This window comes from Phasianus colchicus, chromosome 3 (assembly GCF_987193195.1).
Source record: "Phasianus colchicus chromosome 3, bPhaCol1.hap1.1, whole genome shotgun sequence".
NCBI classification, from domain to species: domain Eukaryota; kingdom Metazoa; phylum Chordata; class Aves; order Galliformes; family Phasianidae; genus Phasianus; species Phasianus colchicus.
In genome coordinates, this window is record NC_143438.1 from 44,400,745 (window position 1) to 44,423,785 (window position 23,041).

The 23,041-nt window shown below is 42.2% G+C and overlaps 1 protein-coding gene across 1 annotated transcript in view; it reads left to right on the forward strand.

The window, feature by feature from the left end:
• Positions 1-22,851, forward strand: part of APCDD1 (APC down-regulated 1) — a 30,250-nt gene extending 7,399 nt beyond the window's left edge. Inside the window, exons 2-5 of the mRNA XM_031588974.2 lie at positions 1,622-1,805; positions 2,825-3,356; positions 15,604-15,925; positions 18,242-22,851. Coding sequence (XP_031444834.1) covers positions 1,622-1,805; positions 2,825-3,356; positions 15,604-15,925; positions 18,242-18,693 — 1,490 coding nt within the window. The 3' untranslated portion in view covers positions 18,694-22,851. The remainder of the gene's footprint in view (positions 1-1,621; positions 1,806-2,824; positions 3,357-15,603; positions 15,926-18,241) is intronic.
• The last annotated feature ends 190 nt before the right edge of the window (positions 22,852-23,041 follow it).

Genomic DNA, 23,041 nt, shown 5'->3' on the forward strand with positions numbered 1-23,041 from the left:
GGCATGCTCAGATATCAAAGCATCTCTCGTATTTATTACCCTTTAGAAAGGAAGGTCATAAATTCAGAAGGAAGAATTAGTGGTAAACTGCAACAGAGCTGCTGGATCTGCTAATAAAGACTGTGAAGTTGTATCCGTTAATCTCATTAAATCTCAAGATCATTCTGTGATAAGTACTGTTTACATTATTTTTCAAGTATTTATAGTCATGTTTCTGATCACTCTTTACTCTACCTACTAGAAAACTCCTTGCCTTTGTTCAGCATAGAAATTGCTCTTCTTAAATGGGTGACATGTATTTGTATTTCTAGCAATGCCATTTTCCCAGGTGTTAACCTAGGTTTATTCCAGAAGACATGAGACTTAGTCAACATCATGAGTCAGTGACACAGTTTTCTTTTAGCAATAGGAAATGGCAAAACTTGGAAACGGCGTCTTATCTAAAAATGAATAATGCTGATTTTCTTGTAAGTTCTGCAGCAGTACTGTGCACTGTGGGACTGTGCACAGCCTTAACACCAGCCTGAATGACGGACCTTACATTTAGAGGCTGCTCTTTATGCCTTATATTTTGATGTCTGACTTGGGGACTACAGAGCAGGGTCTAGTTTGATGGCTTGGACCGCATAGGGTGAGTGATACAAAAGAGCCCAGTTCCAGAGCCAAGTTGGGCAGGAAAGTCATCAAAAAAGACAGGGCAAACCCTAACCCTTACCCCTGGGAGCACATGTCATTGAAGCTTCCCTCTCCCCAGACAGCCAGACTGGCTTCCAGGGCACACCCCATATTCTTTTCCTAGCCCAGAGGTTCTTAAATTCCTTTTGATAAAGTATTAACAGTTTCCCACCCGTTATGTAAGGTTCATGTTTTTCATCTCTTAACCTCTAGATCCACGCTTTTCTTTTGATCCATGTTTTCCAACATATCTAAGAGCACTTGGTGCCTAAAAGAGTAAAGACACATTCCTCCTGAAGCTACGTATTCATTTTGTCCAATTAATATTGTGTAAAAAGATCGCTGGTGGGTTTTGTATGTATACATTACTAGAAACCAAAATTACTGTGTGATGGAGACAAAATTAGCTTTTGAAATTCCTTTTCTCCTTTAAAATAAAAATAGCAGGATCTGCCTCTAATTGACCACCTCAGTCATCAAAGAGGCTTCCTGTGTGCAGAGGCTTTGCTTTTAAGATCTGTTTTTCCCTTGGCTTTCAAGAGTAGTCTTTGTTTGCAAGTTTAGTATAGAAGCGTCCAAATTAGAGGGGGGCTGAAACCACAGTTTATGTCCGGATCTGGATGCAACTTTCTGGGAATTCCAAGGCCCAGATTTCTTATTGTCCTGACCAGAGATTAAAGAGGTGTCTGTAAAATTTAGCTCTAGAGCCACATCACTGGGTGTAGAAATGCAGCACTTAGGTTCAAGCCTTTGTGGAGTTACAGAGAAGAAGAGCATTGCATATTTTTTTTATTTTTCAAATGAGACAAGAAATGTAACCTCTTCTTTCCCAGACACATAACGTTGTGAACAAGTGTCATTCAACACAAGATGTTCACAACCACCTTTATCGTGTTGAAGGCTCTCTTACTGGGATCACTGGATAATTTCTGCTTTTCTGTTGCAGGGCTGGGAGAAGGCTCTGCTCTTCTTCATCCGGACAGCAGGTCCCACCCCCGCTCCTTGGAGAAGAGTGCATGGAGGGCTTTCAAGGAGTCACAGTGTCATCACATGCTGAAACACCTCCACAATGGGGCCCGCATCACTGTGCAAATGCCTCCCAATATAGAGGGACACTGGGTCTCTACCGGGTAAGGAAAGCTCAAACGAGATGCTTGAGTGGTGAATGTGAAAGAGGAAAAGGAGAAGGAAATGAAGAAGGAAGGATGAAAGTTTTTATATATTTTATATAGATGGATAAATAGATAGATAGACATATATAACAAGCGGAGGAACTAATTTCTTTAATATGGTGATACTTCAAATTCCAAATGCTTTATAATAAGTTTATGTATAAAAGAAGGACCTGTGTTATGTATATAGGAATAGCATACTATAAAGCTGTCTTGATGAATCAATGTGTAGTCTGGATTTTAAACAGCAACTGTGAAATATCTTTAAATCTCTTTCTGAATATAAGAGAGACCATCAAGTAGCCAAAATACTTATTCAAATGTAACATTATACCATATTAGACTGCATGCATTAGATCCGTTGAATGGATCCTTATTTTCAGAGTGTTTGTCTAGCACAAGCTAGTTTTCTTAGCAAAAGAAATTAAGAAGCTGTATTTCACCAGTTCTTTTCCTCCCCATACATGATAACTTTTAATTCAGAGAGCTATTTTGCTTCAATGTTTCAGCAGGCAGTAGTTGCCCATATATTTCAAGTGAGTTGTAGTAGGAGAATCTTGGGCTTTGGCAGTTGCAGAAGCCAGTTCCCTGACCTGTTCTGTGGATATTCAGCATTTCACTTTCTGATGTTATCAGTGCTTTTGCTAAATCTACCATGAAGAGAAGAATAGATGTTTAATAATCTGTGACTTTTTTCATAAAATTAGTCACATGGTAGTCCTTAGACAAAAAGGAAAAGTGAAATATGACTCAAAGTATTTAAGTCTACAGAAAGTAAAACCTTAGGTATATTACTGTAATAGCAGAGGAAATTCTTGGTGAATTGGCAGATCATAGTACCTAGTTCCTATTTACTTCATTTCGGAGGGACATGAGTACCCAGATATCTCTGGGCCCATGCAGTGTTGCTCATTCTTGTCACCTGTACTGTACATGATGTGCCACCTTGCTAAAATTTTGTTTCTGTCTTCCCACAGCTGTGAAGTCAGAGCAGGCCCAGAGTTCATCACAAGATCTTATAGATTCTATCACAATAATACATTTAAAGCCTATCAGTTTTACTATGGTGGCAATCGCTGCACTAACCCTATCTACACATTAGTTATACGTGGCAAAATTCGTCTCCGCCAAGCATCCTGGATCATCCGAGGGGGTACTGAAGCTGATTATCAGCTACGCAACATACAGATCATAAGCCACAATGAAGCAGTAGCCAAAAAATTAAGTGAGTTGGTCAACAATACATGTCCTGGATTTATACCAGAAGATAGTCCCTGGGAACAGGATGTGAGCTATGATTTGCTCAGAGAAGAGAATGGCTGTGAATGCACCAAGGCTCTGAATTTTGCCATGCATGAACTCCAGCTGATCCGCGTGGAGAAGCAGTATCTGCATCACAATTTAGATCACCTCGTGGAGGAGCTATTTCTTGGAGATATTCATACTGATGCAACCCAGAGGAGGTATTACCGACCTTCCAGTTACCAACCTCCTCTTCAAAATGCTAAGGTATGTATGTGTGTATGGCATCTTATTAAGTTACTAGTGACAAAGCTCACATTATTCAGCTCCTCTGAATCAGTGCTCTCTAGTGTAATCTAAAATGCAGATGTTCTAAAATAAGAAATGGATGGTGGCTTTTCAGATGATGCAGTCACTTACAAAAAAATCACAGAGTATATTTCAGGAAAGTAGTTCCTCTTTTGTGGTTTATGAGACTGCATCAAATGCATGAAAGGTAGCCTGATGAGCTAAGGCCAATAAAGGCTACTGTGAGTCTGAAGATGGTATCAAAGACCTCTTGCAGAGGTGACTGGAGTTGCTGGCTGGGACTATGGTTGAAGGCTAGCAGAAGAGAAGAAAGAAAGTTTGATGCAGGACTGAGAAAGGGCTAGAGAAACAGGCATCGGTGCATGCTTGTATAGCTGCAGGAGCATCAGGGGGAGAGGAAATCAGATTGTATCGACACATGGAATTTGGGTGATCCATAATCTGAAGAGAAAAAGAGGAAATTGGAAGGCAGAGACATGAAAGGGGAGGCAAGAAGGGGAAAAAACGGATGGACTGTGCAGGTCGTGGATCCAGAAGCAGGCATACACATTAATGAAATGAAAAACAGGTGAATTTGGAATGGGTCTCTAAGTCCATTTGATAATACAGTTTTCAAAGGAGTTTCAAAGTGCCTTCAGCTTCACTGGGAACCGATCAACTCATGGTAAGTTAAATAAAAATCAAACAGGAAGAGTAGGCATTGATGGCCTGTAGCAGGAGGTGTGTCTGTACATCTTTCCTGGTGACATTTCAAAGGAACGCAGCAATTGGAACCACATTGCAGACTGCATTTGCTATCAGTTTGTTCCAGCTAGAGACTGCTGCAGGATCACTTCCAGCTAATGAGTTATCACCATTTTTAATCCTCTCACTGTGTAACTGGTTCAAACAGCAACTAAGCTTATCAGCAATAGCAGGAAACACAACAAGGGAAAGGAGAGTTTTGATGGGAAAGCCTTGGCTTTCCCTGCCATTCAAAACCACTCCTTCCACTCTGTGTTGTGTCTACCTCTTCTGAATATCAAATTTCAGTAGTTCAGGACTTTACATGATCTGCCTTTAATTATTTTAAAAGTGTGTCCTGGTGATAATTTTAATCCACAACCAGCTATGTCTCCATACAAACACTGCTGCCACTTTTTTCATTAAGTTTTCTTCAAGTGGAATGGGACGAATCTGCTTCTTGTTCATAAACATACATCTTCTCAAAATGGAGAGTTTTAGCAGCAGTAGATGAACCACAGAACATTCCTCATCGCAAATGTTGGATTTGGAAGTTTTAGTTGTCTTAAATTAATTCAAATAAACACATCTACTTTCTCTTTGCTCATTTGGGATTGAAAGGTCTTTCCTAAATCTCTACCTTAAAAAAAAAATTGTGTAGGATCAGATTATCTGACTCCAGCTACATTAAATCTGTTCAGCAAATATGGAATGTCTTTTTCTGACCATGTGAAACAGAGAAAAAAATCTTGATGTAGTATACCCACGTAACTATATTTTCTGATCTGTCTGGTCAGGTTTAGTTATCCTGTTAGGGACTGATCGATGACCCAGTAAATGCCCACATTTCCACCTGTTAGTAATTTCATTACAGTCACAACAATCAGGTGTACAACTGGTTTTATGCAAATAAGACTTTTGTCCAGGTCTGAGCAATTTTAGGAGGTGCTGGTCACAGTTTTCCTGCCTGTCTTTTGTACTATCATAGAATGAAAAAGATAGAATCTTTTTGCTTTTAAAATAATATTTCCTCTAAAATGTAACGCTCAAATTAAAAGGATTAAATCTTGCCTAAGGAGGTCTGTTTCTCAAGTCTCACATTGACTGTATAAACCAAAAGATTTTACAGATATGAGAGCACTTGAAACTCGCTTACACTCACAAAGCCCGTTATCTCAAGCATGATATGATCCATTCTGACTTCAGTGGATGACATTATGTGGAAGGTAAAAGCAGTCTCAATCAATGAGCTGTGGCAGCATGGAGGGGGCCTTTCTGAACCCCCGTGTATGCCTTTAGCTCATAGCCCCACATGTCAAGGTGGGCAGATCTTGTCCTGAGGTATGTGTGCACTGAAATTAGTGAAAACCCATGGGGTGGATCGCAGAGGAGGCTCCCATATTATATGTTTACAAGAGCTGAGGGAGTAGAAGGGCATACAAGCCAAATTATCCATTGATATTCATGAAGTGCAGTTCTTCCTAATAAGACTTTTGGTAGCCAGTTCTTGGCAGGGCTGAATCTTGAGGCTGCCATTCATAAGAGTACTATTTATTGCCTACAGGAAGTGCTGTTACTGTAGAAAGCAAAAGTTAACTCTGAGTACACCAACATACACAAAAATTCCAGCTCTCCATGACATAAATTTCATGAAGTTTCATAAATGGAGGCCCCAGTCCTGGCTTTCAGACCTCTTTGTTCAGTTCTAACTTCTTGAGAGTTACTTTACCTCTGTTCCTCCTCAAGCCTTTGTTTGCACAGCCTGGTAGGCTTTTGCAATATATGGTATTATATTCAGGGTCTGGATTGCTGGGACAACAGTCTCAGCTGGAGCCTTCAGCTGCAAAGCGCAGGAAGGTTGAGCACAGACTGAGTGTCCCACAGCGTAGGTTCTCTTCATAATTTGGTTGGGTTCATCTTGTTCCAATTCGGTGTGAAATTTGTTTTATTTAGAGACAAGTTGGACTTGCTGGTAGTAGACATTCAGCATGGCACAAATAACAAATATCCTTAAAAGTGAGCTTTCAGAGCAGCTAATATGAAGGACTTCTGGGTTTTGGCCTTTACCTAGCCATGAAGTTTCCTACGCCAGCAGGACCTCAGCCTGACTGTGGGACTTAGTGTTTGCTGGATAGAGGAAGAATAGTAACAGATATGCTGTTTTTTGTTGGTTTTTTTTTTTTTTTAAAAAAAAAAAAAAAGCACAGGCAAACATACTGCTGGAAGGTTATAACCCTTCTTCTTTGAACTCCTTTCCTTTTCTAATTGTTGCTCCACTGGGACCCTGCTGAAAATGAGTTTAAATGCTAAATTGAGTTTAAAACTACAAGTCACAGACTCCTCTGGAAACTGGACACCATGAATAAATAGAAACGTTAAATCAACTTGTTTTTCTTTAAGGTTTTTGCAGTCATACCAAGAGGTTGGGGAGGCCAGGAAATTACTTCTGAAGTGAATCAGGTGTATTGTGTGGAATCTTTCATTTAAGGCTTTTTTCATTTCCTCTTTATTTATTTTTATTTTATACTTATAATAAAGACCTGCCTAAAATAAGTTAAGAGGATTCACGTTTTGAGTTAAATTTATAGTTAAGCCTCTATATAGAAGAAAGTTCCACCCCGCTCAAGAGTTTACACAGCCTGTAAGTTGGATGCGGTAGCCACATTCATTACTTATGTGGTTGAAATGAATGGTAATTAAAAGCAAATGATTGCTGGATATGCTAGGAATGCCAAAGCCACATGATCGGGACTTTAAACAAATAGAATTGGACCTTCTCCAAACTCCTGCAGTGATTTCACCACAGGGTGGTAAATCAAAAGGGCCGTCCAAAAACCAGACAGCTTTATGCTGAGCTACAAATCTGAATAATTTCACAGATTACCGTATCTCAAGTGCTCATATAAAATCAGGGAGCTTTTAAAAATATCTAATATGTCATCTCCTAAAGCTTTACAAATGCTCTTAGATAAGAGCATACCTTAAACAAATTCCTCTTGTAAAATACATGGAAGTTCCTAAGAGCAGCTGATTAATAGATCGCTACGTAGATTTATCTTAGCAGTCCTCCAGCCTTGCTCAAGGTATGAATTAGAACTTGCTGATGAAGTGGGCTGAAAGTCTTTGATGTGCCTTGAGGTAGGGAGTTTAGAAAGGGAATCATGCTAGTGCACGCTCAGGCTCTTTAGCCAGCAGGAGAGAGCACGCTGGTGGAAAGGGCAGGATGGTGGAACTTCTTGGCAGTCATCGCCTGCGTTGTACAAAAAAAAAAAAACATGGATGAGGGCAACACCAAGCCTGGCTGACTGGTCATAAATTCATACCTTATTTGCAAATTCATACAAGTACTTGTAGGAAAGGAAGTCTTGAATGCATTATTCGTTCAAAGTGCGTGCTTAAAATGCCAGGAATGTTTACAACACCAGTACTGGGATGCTGATTTCATATCTGATTGCCTCAGAAATACAGTTTTGTAAACAAAGAACTTCTTGTGCTGTTTTATCATCTGACTGAGTAACAGGAAAGATCAGACCATGCCTGTGATGCCAGGACATTCTGGTAAGATCGTTATTTAGGAATTAGGCTAGAGCGGTCTGGAACATCACAAGAGTCCTAAAACATGCTAGAATAGCCTTCCTTGCCGTGCTCAAATACCTGCTGGCCCCATGCTTTCAGTAAAATTTTCCCATGGAAAAGACTCCCAAGTTGTCAGTTCTCTCTGACAAGTTTATTCACCATTGGAAGCTGCCTTTGCAGCTAATGCAGATTGTACATATGGAGGCTGGTGCTTTTTTTTTTGCTTTAGCCAGGGGGTGAAAGAACAAAGTGCTCAAGGTTTTTTGAGCTTTTGACAAATTGGGTGTTCAACTCTTTGAAACTCAGTTACTTCAGCTGTAGGGGAATGTGTTGTACTGGAGGAGCTCCTAGGCGAATCCAAGCATGAGCAAATAGATGTTAAACACGTGAAGCGCCTCTGAGAAATAGGCAAAAGACTATCTCAAGCAAAAAGTGTAATTCTGGAGGACAAAAACGCTTCATTTGCCAGAGACTTCTAGATTAAGAGACTTCTAGATTAAGCCAACACTTGAAGGGTTTCTTTTGTTAATTATTACCGGCCAAAGACTCTTAGGGAAATTATGAGGGGAGCGAAAAAAGAATATCAGAAGAATGTTCAAATAGGTTAATTCCAGGTTTATGAACAGCAACAGTGTGTATGATGCACTTCAGAGATAAGAGAATCAAAGAGCTTCTAACTGAACCTTCTAGAGCTATGTTGCTTTTAAAACCATATTTCTCTTTGTGGGTCACCGTCTGTTCTTCAACTGCAGTTAAAGTCTGCTCCAACAAAAATACAGCACCACAGATAAAAATTAACTGTTTAAGTTTGCCCTTCAGCAAAATATCTAACCTACTGACACCCTGATTCTGTTGGCACCTAATTGTAATTATTTAATCTTTTGTAAGCAGCAACAAAGGACTTGCTAGTGATATTGCTATGCAGTTCAGAAGCTTATATAAGTTGCTTTCTAAAGCCATAATACAGCTTAACTTTGAAATATCTGCTGCTGAAAATGGACATTCAGAATGTTGCTTCATGTTTTCCAGGAATTTTTTTTCATACTTCCCAAAATATTCATGTCACTATAAATTAGTATCATCTTAGTGGGATAGAGGACACGCAAGTAAATTCATCTGAGAGAAGGCCATTTTTATCTTTGTTCCCATCTTTTGCGTAGACTAAAGACTTTATACCAGAAAGGAACAAGCAGAGGACTCTTGTTTTTCATTTTGGTTGTATTTCAGTTTTATGCAGGGTTGTGCAATGGAATCAACGTGATAGATCAGACAGCTGCGTAATGATAGTGCCTTCAGATTCCTTCACTATCTATCTTTCTCTTCATAGGAGCAGTTAATAAAAGCTGTTCCTCAATATCTGAAAATATACAAGCACACATTTGTAGATAAGTCCCAGCGTATCTCCACCCTCCTTCCAGCATGCAGCTCTTCTGTTCCACACCAAAAGAAATCCCAAACTGACAGCCCTGCAAAGGAGTTACTGCTCTCCCCAGCATTTCATTTGCTTCAAGATTTTTTAATTAAAGTTTTAAATCTTTGTTATTCTTCATTCCCTTTGGCAGGCTGAATTATAACTGTGTCAGCTGTGCTTTTCAACTCCCCAGAGCCAGCCTAATGCACGTTCGCCAACTTCGTTTCATATGAAGTCATGGAAAGCCTGCAAATTATCACTTTTGTGTTAGAGGGAGACTGCAGCCATTTGTTAAAACGCTGTCCTGGTCTCTTATCTAGAGCAGTGGAGGAGTGGAGCTTGATACTACACTGAGCAATTTGTAGAAGTGTCCTTTGGGTGGACTCGGCTCCTTGGCAGTGTCTTTTCTGAGTTTTTACTGGAATTGACACCTTTTCCTAGCATCCTATCCAGGCATGCCTTGTTCCAGTTCTGTGTGCCCTTCCCATGACACGCAGCATTCAGGTGAGTGTGAGAGATAAGAGCTAAAACATTTTCTTTCCTTTCTTCATCAATAGTTTTCCTCAGAGTAAGGATCAACCCTAACAAGGAATCACCCAACACAAGAGAAACATGAACTTTTGGATAGCTGGAGCCTAGGCTGCCCCATATGCTGGTTAGGAGCATCTCCATCTTGCTGTGGGGCTCATGCTAGCCCTTGCCACCCACAATACAATGTAAATGCGACCCAACCTTTTCCAACTGCAAACAAGACCATGCATCAGTAATGGCTAAAGATGGCTTTGTGCCAGCTGGGAACCTCAGTCTTCCAAAGAAGCTTTCTATGCTGCACCTGCACAGATGTGGGTAATAAAACAGCAGCAGCAGAGTCAGTACAGTACTTCTAATGTCAGTACACAACTGCTAGAGCAGGATATTACTAGAAAAATGGGAAATATATGACTTTACAGGGTATCATCACTGAGCAGGACAGGTGACAGCAGCCCAGCAGAGGGAACAGACCCAGCTGGCAGTGGTATGTGATAAGGGAGGTATGAGTGCATTTAGAGTAGCCACATTGAATATCTATCCGAGTTTGAACAAAAACTGAAAGTTGAAAGGTTCCTAGAGAGACTCTGCAGAAGGAAGCTACAGCTCTGCCGAGGATTTCAGAGTTGGGCTTCGGTTTGACATAGGCATTACTGAGAGGAAAGGAGAGTGAGGAGGAGACCAGAGATGGAAGAGCCAACCACAAAGAACACATACTGTGGCAGAACTGATGCTGGAATCTCCTAACCAAGTCATGGGTTAGGAAGGATGCGTCCACTATGCAGTGGCTTCAGCTAAAAAGAAGAGGTGAGGCAATTTCACAAATTCCTTTAGGAAACTGATGTGTAATTTCTTATAAGCTTAAAAGGTCTTGCAAATGCAAAACTGCTACTGAGAAAACTGCTTGGGTTCACCACTTCTTTGTCAGCTCCTTTTCCTCTACTTGAGAGAACTCCAAATAACACCAATCCCTTGTCTCTTGTAGTACCAGGCCTATTGAAAAAGCTGCTGTACTTTTGGATGGTTTAAGAGCTTACTGTATTACATCACTGCCTGCTAGGCCTTTGTCTTAATGTATCTGTTGTGGTTAAATATCAACTGTTTGCCATTGTAAGTGATGACAGAGAGAACTTGTCAGAAGATGGTCACAATTCTTCATTAAAAATAACCAGAAAGCCCCTAAAAGTGTTTCTCTCTCTTTTTTTTTTTTTAAATAGACATTCACTTATCACTGGGAAAAAAAAAAAAAAAAATATCAGAAAAAGCATTTTACTTTGTTTCACTCTTCCTCCAGATTGTGTATATTCGTTATTTTCACATCATTTTAATAAGAATCTGATGAGAAAGTGTCAAATTATTTTTTTCCAATCTTTTCTGCTAGGAATGCTCTGCATTCTACAGGGAAAAAGTTGAGTTATAGTTGGAGCTGTTCCAGACAAATATTGCTTTTAAATTTTTTGATTGAGATACAGACACATTTTCAGCATAAAAAAAAAAAAAATGGGTAGAGGAGGGAGCAAATGTGTTTGAACAGGGTGTTCAGTTAAAAATAAATATATTTTCAACCTCCTCTTTTCTTCTAGTGCTTGTTTGTTTGGTCCCTAAATGCAACTTGAAGTACCTCCTGCAAGTCCTCTCCTTGATATTAAGCACTGAGCTCAGCTTCTACTTTAATCATAAGGGAAGGATAGATTCTCTGTACATTTGGTCCACAGATATCTTGGACAACAACAGGGTCAGAATACAAAGGTGTTCAAACAAAATTAGAATGCCTGCCAGAGGGATCTTTCCACGTGCTATCCAAATTCCATTTTACCACTGCAGAGAGCTCATCCTGGTTGCATGATGGATTTTTTTTTTTTTTTTTTATCCTAGACTGCAACAAATACTATGAATTAATGAGAGGAGAGTTAGTCCTAGGCAGCCACAGAATCACATGGAATTTAAAGAGAAAAAGTAGGATATGCTGAGAAGGTTTGTGTTTCCGACTATCCACAGCAATTGGGAAAAAGATCAAGTAACCTCATCCTTGTTTGCTTTTTTTTTTTATTAGAAATCTCCGTCCTTGGCTTCCAGAGCAGCCTGGCCCTGTTACCACTTCAGTTGAGGCAGCAGGAGAGAGGGATAAGGAAAAATGTTGCTGGAAATTTTCAGGTCATAAACTATTTTCTCCCCAAGTACAAGAACTGAGTTTCCAGCCAGAGATTTGGGCTCATTTCAACCCATGTGGCCTCATGGATTAATTCAGAAGTTGGCTTCAGAGAAGCACCCAGGAGAATGAGGAATTGGGCCTGCACAGATCAGTTCTGGGAGCTGCTTGGAGGCACCTTCCCTCTGCCTGTCATTGGGCAGCAGCCATTTCATGGGCTGTTCCTTTTAGCAAGACCTTGGTGTTAGAAATACTGCACTGTACACCTAGGATATCCCAAACATAAAACAGATGTTCATCTTGTCCACTGATCACTTTATTGCTTTCTAGTTTATGTCATGCCCAAATGAGCTTTTTATTGAGTGTACTTAATCGTGTTTGGACTCAAATGTCCTCTGCCTCTGTTCCACGTTTTCTTTGAACGTCTGTTTTTAGAGATTAATCTTTCCTGAGACAAATGGAAAGGGAGTGATTTGCAAAGCCTTAGCCAGTGTAATTAAGAGCCAAGAGCAGCTGACCTGAAAAAAGCAACACTGAAAAATACAATCAATTGATAAGCATAAATTACACATAATTAAGTCCAATTGTCTCTTAAGAAAACCAGATCTTTCTCACGTCTTGGACAGAAATTGTACTGAGGAATTTTACATGTGGCATATTCTTCCACTGAGAAATTTGCAACTCTGTGGAAGATAGAATCAGAGTGAAAAAGGTTTACATGGGCTTAGGTTCAAGCACTAATGTCAGAGAAGTGATGCATTGAGGTATCTCATCAGGCTATACCCCAAATCAAATCAGCAAGGCACTGGAGTGGAAGAGATACTGCTGCTGATACTCTCTGCCCGGCATCAGAGCCTTGGCTCATAATTCAAATGGGTATTAATGCTGGAGGAGAGAGATGGAACCTAAATTCACTGCTCCAGAAATGGCAAAATGAATGTTTATGCTTGGTGGTCCTTCCTTATTGAAGAGCTCCTTCTTGTCCACCCACTAGATTTGAAGAATAACAGAGAAATCCCACAGACACCCAAGAGTGACCAGGAAGACAACAGGAAGGGTTTGTGTTTTTCTTCAGATTTTGAAGAAAGGCAACAGAAACACTTATTCCTATAACGCTGTCTTTTCTACATCTTGCTTTCCATCATGCTAGTGGGGCAATCACAGTGATAAAGTTTATTACTTAGAGAGCTGTGGCATTCATCTGCTCCATCATGGGACAGCAACACTGAAGGAACAAGTGTGAGGTAGGCACCTGGCTCATCTCACTTCAGATATCTGAACAAGGACACCACCAAATTTTGTAGTTCTGTGAAACCAGACCACTTTCCAAAGAGAAGGAGACTTGACATCCTCCAAAGGAAGGCAGAGTTCAACAGACCAGTTTGGTAAGTCCCAAACAAGACAGCAGATTAAACCTGATGAGTCTATTGCAGACAAAGAGAAAGGAGGACACTGGACTTCTGTCATATTGTGCTTGAAAGTTTATTACATTAAGCTACGTTTGTTTTATTAATTTATTTACCTACTTACATAACCTAAAATTTCTGCCTGCTTTCTGACAGCTCACAGTCTTTAACCTCCTACCAGTCCTACGTCAAACAAAAAAGCTCTAATTGTCTGTTTGTACAAACTGAGATCAAGTCACATGGGAAAGCCATGCAAGAAACCTGGAGCAAAATAGGAAGCCATTCTCTGGGCAACCTGCCACTGACTCTTGACTCCTCTCTTGACCATCAGTAAACCCAAATTGAAACCTGCAGTTTCAGATTCTAACACCCCAGTTTCACAGTCTTTGTGTGTTACTAGTGTCTTTGGTGCCCAGGAGAACTAAATATTTTGCACTAGCTTCTGATTTTAATTACAATGCCACAAAACCATGCTAACTTTGCCAGTTCCAGTTCACTTACTTTAACACTATAATGTGATGGAAAGTACAGCAATAGTAGTGGGATGACAAAGTCTTTGGCTGCAACAAGAGAACAAGCCCAAATACTGAAGCAAAGAAAAAAGCTGCTTACCTTTGGAAGGCCTCAAGTAGTCATGGATCTCCAACAAGATGCCCTTGCCTCCTCTGCCAACAACAAGGTCTGAAAAGAAGATCCTGACTCCATCCCTTCCAGTCACTGAGGGGCATTGTATGCACCTGAGCTCATCTGGGTTGGCCCTGCCTTCCCACTAGGTACTCAATCACTAGTTCAGGCCATGACTTTGCATTTCTGCTACATCTACTCAGTTCAGTATTCTTCATACTTATGGTCTTTCTATCCATTTGCAGATGCTGAAACATGAATTTTAAAATTACATAACAGGCTCCGCAGAGGGAAAGAATAGTCCACTTCAGTAACACAGTGTCTATGCAGTTTTGCTGGAGGAGCTCCGCCTCAGAGCTGGTCTTTGGGCCAACACTGGTTCAGATGAATTTGGGCTACACCATTTAACAGGCACAGGCTGCCCAGAGAAGCTGTGGTGTCCCATCTCTGGAGGTGCTCTAGGCCAGGTTGGATGGGGCCCTGGGCAGCTGAGCTGCTGGGGGGCAGCCCTGCTTATGGCAGGGGGTGGGACTGGGTGGGCTCTGAGGTCCTTTCCAACCCAAGCCATTCTATGATTTCTTGTCATTTTGTACACAGACCATTAGTCTACATCCCAGTGAATCTAGCAGCAGACTTTTATTGATTTTTACTGACTTTCTGAGTCAACATAATCTGAAGAGAAGGCAAACATACACTCTATTTAATATGTGCAAGAGGGATGTACTGCCTGAGTCATGTGTTGATTCTCTGAAGCTACCTATGGTCATATTATTGTGTTATGTGCTGCAAGCTGAAGATAGCAAATGGAGAAATGCTGACTCCATAGTGGCACATGTGGACCTTAAAGTATTAGTGATGAATTTGAGCATCTGTATAATGAGAGGTGCTCAGAGAGATTGCAGAGAAGAGAGCTGGATAGGGACGTGAAGAAAAAGTATTTGTTCTGTACACATCTCATTCCCCAATGGCTGTTCAGATTGATGAGGTGATGTGAGGAAACCCACCAGGTCATGCTCCCGTGCCAGGGCACAGTGGGCAGCACTTCTGAGAGGCCCTGTCTGCACATTGTGAAACACCTTCAACTCTCACAAACATGGAAACTGGGACACTTGGCACCCAGAGACTTATGCTCAACAGAACAGTTCAGCAGCAAGCCTTCATTGAGCCTGACAGACACTGCAAACCCTACTCTTGCTGGAAGGAGCCATAAAGCTTTCACCATGTTCAGCAACACTAGGCTGTGCCTGCTTCCTGGAGCACCATAGGCTCTGTACAGGCTCACTCACATCTCCCTATCCTTGCTGCTGTCAGCAGGGTCATGTGCCTGACGTGGAGAGGAAAACCTGCAGAGGCTGCAGTTGGGACGTTGCTAGATAGAGAAAGGAAATGTCTCACAAGTTGGTGCTCAGGAAAGCTGACAAGGCCTAAAATAGCAGGTGGCTCTTCTCCCAGGCTGCTGCCCATGTGAAGAGCATACTTAGGACACCTATGTCCATCTGCAGTACCAAAGCTAACAACTGATGCAAAGAGCTGAACAAAGGTAATAATTTCTAACACCAGACTCGTCGAGTCTCTTACATAGTAAGTTACAGTCTGACCACGTCTTGTGTGTCTGAAGGATACAGTTAACCTTTTCTAGATTCAATCAAAAGCTGAACTAAAATGTTCACTTTATATGTGGGAATTAATCTCCTAATTCCACTCCTGCTTGAAACAGCTTGATGCCCAGGTTATCTGCCATTGTTTGCAGATAGCACCTCCTAAGGGTTCCTCTCTGCTTTCTTTCAGAACCATGACCGCACGTGCATTGCGTGCAGAATCATCTACCGCTCAGATGAGCACCACCCACCCATCCTGCCCCCCAAGGCAGACCTGACCATCGGGCTGCATGGCGAGTGGGTGAGCCAGCGCTGTGAGGTGCGGCCGGAGGTCCTCTTCCTCACGCGGCACTTCATCTTCCATGACAACAACAACACCTGGGAGGGCCACTACTACCACTACTCAGACCCCATCTGCAAGCATCCCACCTTCACCATCTATGCCAAAGGCCGCTACAGCCGAGGAGTGCACTCGGCCAAAGTGATGGGCGGAACGGAGTTTGTCTTCAAAGGTAGTGTGGGGGCAGAGGTGGCGATGTAGTTGGGGACCAAAGCAGAGCTTGCTCACCACAATTCAATGGCTGACAACTTAGTCCTGTTGTTATTTGTGGGACTATTTTATGATTATTCTTGGGAGTTATTTGATGGGAGGCTCTTTTGGAAGACTTTCTGTGAGCACCCAGCCAACTGTGCAGCTGCATGGCATTTTTTGCCACTGAGGCAATACTCACTTGATGATCATTGGGGTCCCTTCCACTCAAAGCCCTTCTGTGATTCTACGGTTCATTTGAGGCAAAAAAACAGAAATCTCTAAGACACAATGAAGTAAGACCTTGCATCACTAGCTGTTGGAGTCCAGTAGACAGACATCAAGCATCTAATCAAAATTCTCAAGATTAGATCCATGTCCTAGGGCTCCTTCAGTGGACAGAAAAGGGCCATAGGTGGTATAAATAATTTTCTGGAAGACAGATACAGCAGTGTGTGTCATTTCATCAGCTTCCAAGGGCCTAGAGCAAGTAGGGATGTCTCCAAATCCAGCTTTGATTAATCCCACCACAGAACAGACTAGATGTATCTAAGTGAACCCCCTCAAATACTCAAGGAAGCGACACTCAGTGGTGACACTTTCCAGGTCCCTGCGGCTGAAGAGTCATCTCATACCAACAGCCTCGTGGCAGCTTGCTCAAAAAGAGCTCAGTGGTTTTAACCACTTACACAAACAAACATCTCCAAAACACAACATCCCTCCATAGCACCAGCCTCAGCAGAGCATGTGAAAACCCCAAGCACACTGTAGGCTGCTCTCCTCCTCCTCTTAGTTACCATGTGAGAAGCATATAGCTTCCTGCATGTCTCCAATTTAGGAAAGTAGTTATAAGAAAGGATGTACTGATCTGGGATTTCCATGGGAGGCAGGATATCCTTGCCTGTTGGAGCTTTTGCTCTTATCAGTTGTATGACACACATTCAAGCTCAGCTCCTAGGGTAAAATCCAGTTTTTGCTTGAATTTCATGATTATAATATACCAGCTTGCCTCACAGAGCAAAGTCACTGATTTTGTTCTAGTAAAACTTTCAGGTCACTCTCTATAGATTATCTCTTATGCCAGCCAGGACAACAAGTGTCAAGCCATTGAATCAAATATCTGCTTATAAAACCTCAGAATAAAATTTCCAACAAGTATAAAAAGACATGCACATTGTTAATGGCCTGCAAAAGAATCTGGGAGACTGGTGTGTTAGGAGGCATGAGGGTTGGTTATTACTTCTGTTTTGGTCAGCAGCAATCCATTTCGAATTTTTTTCTTGATTCAGTAATAAAGGCACACAAAGTATCTCTGTTCAGCTTCCACAGGCCCATTCAGTTTGGCTTTTCCCAGCTTCTTAAACTCAGCTGAAAACTAAAACTTAACACACCTGAAGCAATTTAGAAGTGAAGAAGTTGCAACATTTCTTCTTGATATTGCAGCCACTGTTTAGATAAGGTCCCCATCATTCAGAAATACTTAAGTCATGAAAAAAAACCAGACAGGTAATATATAGAGAATGTGGTATTTTACAGATTTTCCAATTGAAAATTATTATTTCCCTAGCTTTACATGTGTTTAAAAATGATAAATGTAGGTTATAAGTAGCCCTACTTCTGGTTTAATAGGGATGTTAATAAAATATGAGTAGAGTTTTCTCATTTCCTCTTTAATGCATCTCAACTAGGCTTTATCTGGGAAGGATTGCCTGGAATTTATGTAAAGCTCTGCTCAATCTCTGACTGAGATATGGAGCCATCAGGTTTTTTCCAGCTGAATGTTTGGGTGCATGCACATTCTTTACAAGAAGTAATTACATCAAGATGTAAAACAATGCATAGATTTGCTGGACCACATGCAATGTATTAAAAAAAAAAAAAAAAAGAAGATTTAAGGAAAAACATTCAGAGCTGCTTTAACTCCTGTCAGTTAGATTAAAGGACAGGCCAATATAAATTCAGGAAGCACCAGCACGTACAGTGAGATGTATTCAAAATAGCCTTATCCATTGGTTTCTAAATGCATTAAGCAGCACATCTGACTTGAACCCTCCATGACATCACTAGCATTAGTTGTTATGAACAGAGACAAAGGGGTCAGTTTTGGAAGGATTTTGCAGTTTCCTTTCCTCAGTGACCATAGCATGCATTGATTGAATGCAAAGGTTGTGCCTGCAGAGGACACGGAGCATGTTGTACAGAGCAGGCAGGCAGAAGGGTCATAAGGCTGATGTCAGCGTGTCACCTTTGCTTTTATCTCTGTTCCTCTGCTAACAGTTCTTCTCTTCCTCACTCACAGTGAACCACATGAAGGTCACACCGATGGACGTGTCCACAGCCTCTCTGCTCAACGTCTTCAATGGGAATGAGTGCGGAGCGCAGGGCTCCTGGCAAGTCGGGGTGCAGCAAGACGTCACCCACACCAACGGCTGCATCGCGCTTGGCATCCGCCTGCCTCACACCGAGTACGAAATCTTCAAGATGGAGCAGGATGCCAGGGGCAGGTACTTGCTGTACAATGGCCAGCGACCCAGCGATGGGTCCAGCCCTGACCGACCGGAAAAGAGAGCCACGTCCTACCAGATGCCTTTAATTCAGTGCGCTTCATCCGTACCCAGATCTGAAGAGTCACCAGAGGAGAATAAAATACGGCTGTATAGCAGCGGGGGACCAGCAAAACATCCCAGTGCCTCAATTCTTGCTTTGGTGTTGTTTATTTGTACTGTGTCATATTGGGACATTCTCAGCTAGAAGTGAAAAAACTATTTTTCATGACTACAAAGCCAGGATTCCACAGACTGAGGGTTGTTTTTCTTCAGAAAGAAAGGGACGTTTATTTTCTTGATGCACTTGAATGCCTGAGAACTGTTGTTCTTTTCCTTATTTCCCCCCCTCCCTGAATCACGAACAGCACTCGTTTGATGTTTGTGCTTTGAACTTCATCCAGTCTGATCCCTGGCCTGACATGACTGCACAAAAGTAATTGCACTTTAGGACTGCAGACTTCTGGGGGGCGGGAGGGGGTCTCCTTTTATTTTTTATTTTTTTAACTGCTGGGGTGAACGTTGTGATCTTGCTTCATTGTCTCTGCCATTTTACCATTGTGGTACTGCTCTGCCCAACGCTCAGTTTCTCATCAGAATTTAACTCCATGGAACAAATCGGTGACAGCAGTTTCCTCTTGGCTTCAGGATTCTGGCAGAGATGTGTATATAGGATGGAAACCCACACAGATTTACCTGGTCATGATCTCACAGCACAGCACAGAAAGAAAGAGCAAGTCAACAGCCCTCCACTGAGACAATGCTAAATGGTCGATATCTCCAATTAAAAGATATTTTAAGTAATTTAAATTGTTTTACAGTCATCAAATTGTAAAAATAACCAGTAGTTTAATATTTTCTCATTCAATTTCGTTAGCTGCATAATTGCTTCAACACTTTCTTATGTATCTAGCGAGTGGTTAGAACCAAGTCCCCTTAAAGCCAGACAGGAGCAGCATTTTTTCTGTCAGATATACACAGCACAGGTAAGTTGCTGATGAAAGTCTTCAATGACATGTTCTGTTGCCATATTCATGAGGCCTTATATACCCCATGCACAGTGTTTGTGTCTTGGGTGCTGTATCAACCAGGTGGGTGAATGAAAGCAGCAGATCTAATGACGTGCAGCCCTACTTAGCCACCTGGTTTCAGTGATGTAAGTGGTCTTTTTAGGAACAAGTGATGGAAACTCAGCAGCTCAGCAGCAAGCCCACCATGAGCTCCAGTACTGCTGCTACTTTAAAGAGCAAGAACGCAGCAGGAAGCAGGCCCTCATGGTCTGATGGATGAGACCGGCCCTGCCTACCAGAGCCATGAGCAGGAGTTGCACAACGCCGCTGCCTCCCCGCTTTTCTCCTTGCTAGGCAGTCCCAACATGCACTGTGGTTTCACCAAGCTTGAACCCACATTGATTTGAGCAGTCGCTGCTGGCAGAGTTGAATAGGCAGAGCCCTCAGATGATGTGTTCCATCAGCAGCAGCTTGCCCTGAAACCCACAGATTTCCCATGGTCAGTACATCCTTATATACATACTTATATGTATATACATTACATGAGTGAAAGCAGAGAGGGTGAGGGAGGTGTTCAGGGCCAGCAAGGAGGTACAGTTCATGGATGAACCACGATCCCCATATTAATGGGGAATAACTGAGGACATGGCTCAGCCTTGAGGCATTTACTGATATGCATGAGTATGCTGGCTCCCAGAAGGAACTGTGAGAGAAGTACAGGGAGTGAGGTCACAGCTCCCAGCTGCCCAGTCCTGTGCTACAGGAGAAAGAACCTTCTAAGAGGTCATCCCCAGAGTCATAGGAAAAGTTCATCCTGAATAAAGCTTTCAGCTTTACGTAGGTGAGTCTCCATACTGTATGCTAGAGCAAAAGCATGCTTTGGAAACAATGATAAATGGGTTTTCCTGGCCGAACAAGCAGGAAAAAGCCATCTAGGCAGCAGATGGCCATACTCAGGCTCTCTGCCTCCTCACAGCGCGTGCCTTCTGCACAGTTTGTTCCAAGCTGGCGTCAGCCTTTGGCAGGGATTTCCACAGAGTGGGAACAAAATCCGCTCACCCACTTTTGAGGCAGCATGAGGAGGCACAACCACAGGCTCTCACTGCCAGATCAGTCACATCTTTCACGCTTGTTCTCAGGCATGAAAAACTGAAGAAAGCCCACGAAAGCTCGAGTCAGAATCGGAGGCTAGGATGACTCAGCAGTGCTCATCCACACACCTGATACCAGATTCTCCTTCAGCCTGACAGAAGGAGCTGAAAGCCAGCTCACTATGGCAAGTCAAGCCCCAAGAAACAGAAGGGAGCTTGGTTTTCTCAAGCTAGACTTCGTTTTTATAGTCAGCAGATATCCACCAGCACATCTCCAGATGAGTTATTGAGCTATTTCAAGATCCCAGACACATCTCTTCAAACAGTGGCTTAGCTTCTCATTTCTGTTTAAGACTTAGCTCCGTGAGCGAGCTCCTGTTAGCTCTTACATGTAAAGATGTGCCTGGTGTGGCATTCCTTTGACCACATGAGACAAGCTTCTTTCACCACTAACCAGGTAGTTAGTGGTGAAGTTGGTAGTTAGGTAGTCTCATCTCTGGAAAATACAAATATCTGAGAGCTGTTAAACCCTGATCCTTCCCTATGTACCAGCCACACAGCTGAGTCCTGGCTGAAACCCACTCATCCCAGTAAAGCAGGCCTGAACCCAATGCCAAGGAGTCACCCCATAACACGATGTTCTGTAGTCACCAGGGCATTGGGCCACAGCTGATTACTGCTTTAATTGCTTTATGTCAGGAGTCTTACAACAGTCTCAAGAGAACTTCAAGCTCAAAGGTAGATTTAGGTTAGATACAAGGAAAAGATATTTTGCAGTGAGGGTGGTGAGGCACTGGAACAGGTTGCCCAGTGATGTCGTAGATGCCTGGAGACTTTCAAGGCAAGGCTGGATCAGGCCCTGGGCAACCTGATGTAGCTGTGGTGTCCCTGTTCACTGCAGGGGAGTTGGACTAGATGGCCCTCAGAGATCCCTTCCAGGGATTCTGTGATTCTTTAACTACCTGTCTTGTTCTTACCTCAAAAAAGTGCATTCACATATGCACTACAACAACAGTTAAATCCTTGTTATGAAGCACAGGCTTCCAAAGATCTAGGTTTGCCAGACATGGGGCTACACTATATACAAACATGACACAGATTGTGCAAACTGTACATGAAATACATTTATTTTTCCTATCATTTAGAGATGGTTAAAAAGGAAGCACTAGAAAAAGACCTTCATAACGCATTGCAAATCCAATTCAGGTTTGTTTTGGCTCTGGTATATAATGGCTTTTCTGGTTTATTTGTATCACTGACTTGAAACATAATTCTGTGATTTAGGTTCTTAGCATGTGCTGTACTGTCTTTCCTGCTTGGGTCTATATTTTCCCTTTATTTTGCTGTTAGCCAACAGAAGCCAAGTTGGACAAAGTTATGTCAGCCTTTAGAGCACGCGGTTTATTTATCAGTCCCTGTGCTCTGTGAGTTCTGCTTGGTTACGGGCACGGAACTAGGCGCTGAACTCCCCTGATCTTCCCATTTCATCAGGCACTAAATTAACCGCTGCAAGGCATATGCATTTGTGATACAATATATTCCATTCATTTTGTTCCATCAGCCTGACCTCATGTGCTGGCAGCCCTGACTGCTAAAGGAGTTAAGCAGCAAGTGCCTTAGCAGCAAACTGAGCAACTTGTCCCCTCCCAAAGCTCAGCAGCTGTAATGTGAAACAGTGGATGGTGGCACGTTCATTGATCACCAAGAGGTGAATGCTCATTTCCCCTTAGCACCACAGTGATGTCCTACTCAAGGACCAACTGGCAGGACCAACCTGAAGAAGCTCTTAGGCAAACTCTTTGAAGACATTCTGGTTTTAAAAAGGGATGGAAGTGATTGGAATGCTGTACCACGTCTCCCTGCTCTGTTTCTGTATCGTTTATACATTGTGCCTGCTGCCCTGGGGTAGAATGTCATTTTGCTGAGCAGAGGTTTGCAGTTTAAGATGTAGTGTCTGTTTTGCTGAGTTGGAGTGTGCTTGCTTCATGTGCAGGATTTAAAAGAAAAAAAAAAAACTTTATATTTTTGTAAAGCTATAGAAGGTATTTTTCTTCTCAACTCTATGTTCCAGATTAAACTGCCGGGGAAGTTTTAGCACTTGTTGAGCTATTGGTTGAAATAAAAAAAAAAAAAAAGCCTAATTGAAAAATGAAGGATTCCTTTGCATCTTATGCACGTCAGTTAGTTCTCCACTTCTAAAGGCTGATACATAACTCAGGATATAGCATGCCTCTGTTGAGAGATCTGTGCAGAGAGAAGCTCCCTTCTTACTGCCTTTGGCTGCAAACTTGACACTGGCAGCAGCCCTGGTGAAGGCAGTTGGGATGCCCCAGGTCTCACAGCTCATCCTTGGGCTCTGTGAGCAAAGTGAGCTGTGCTGCAGGCTGGAAGCACACCACAAGCAATAAGAGCCACAGCTCGTGAGGCTGGGGCAGTGGTATGTCTGTGCAAAGGG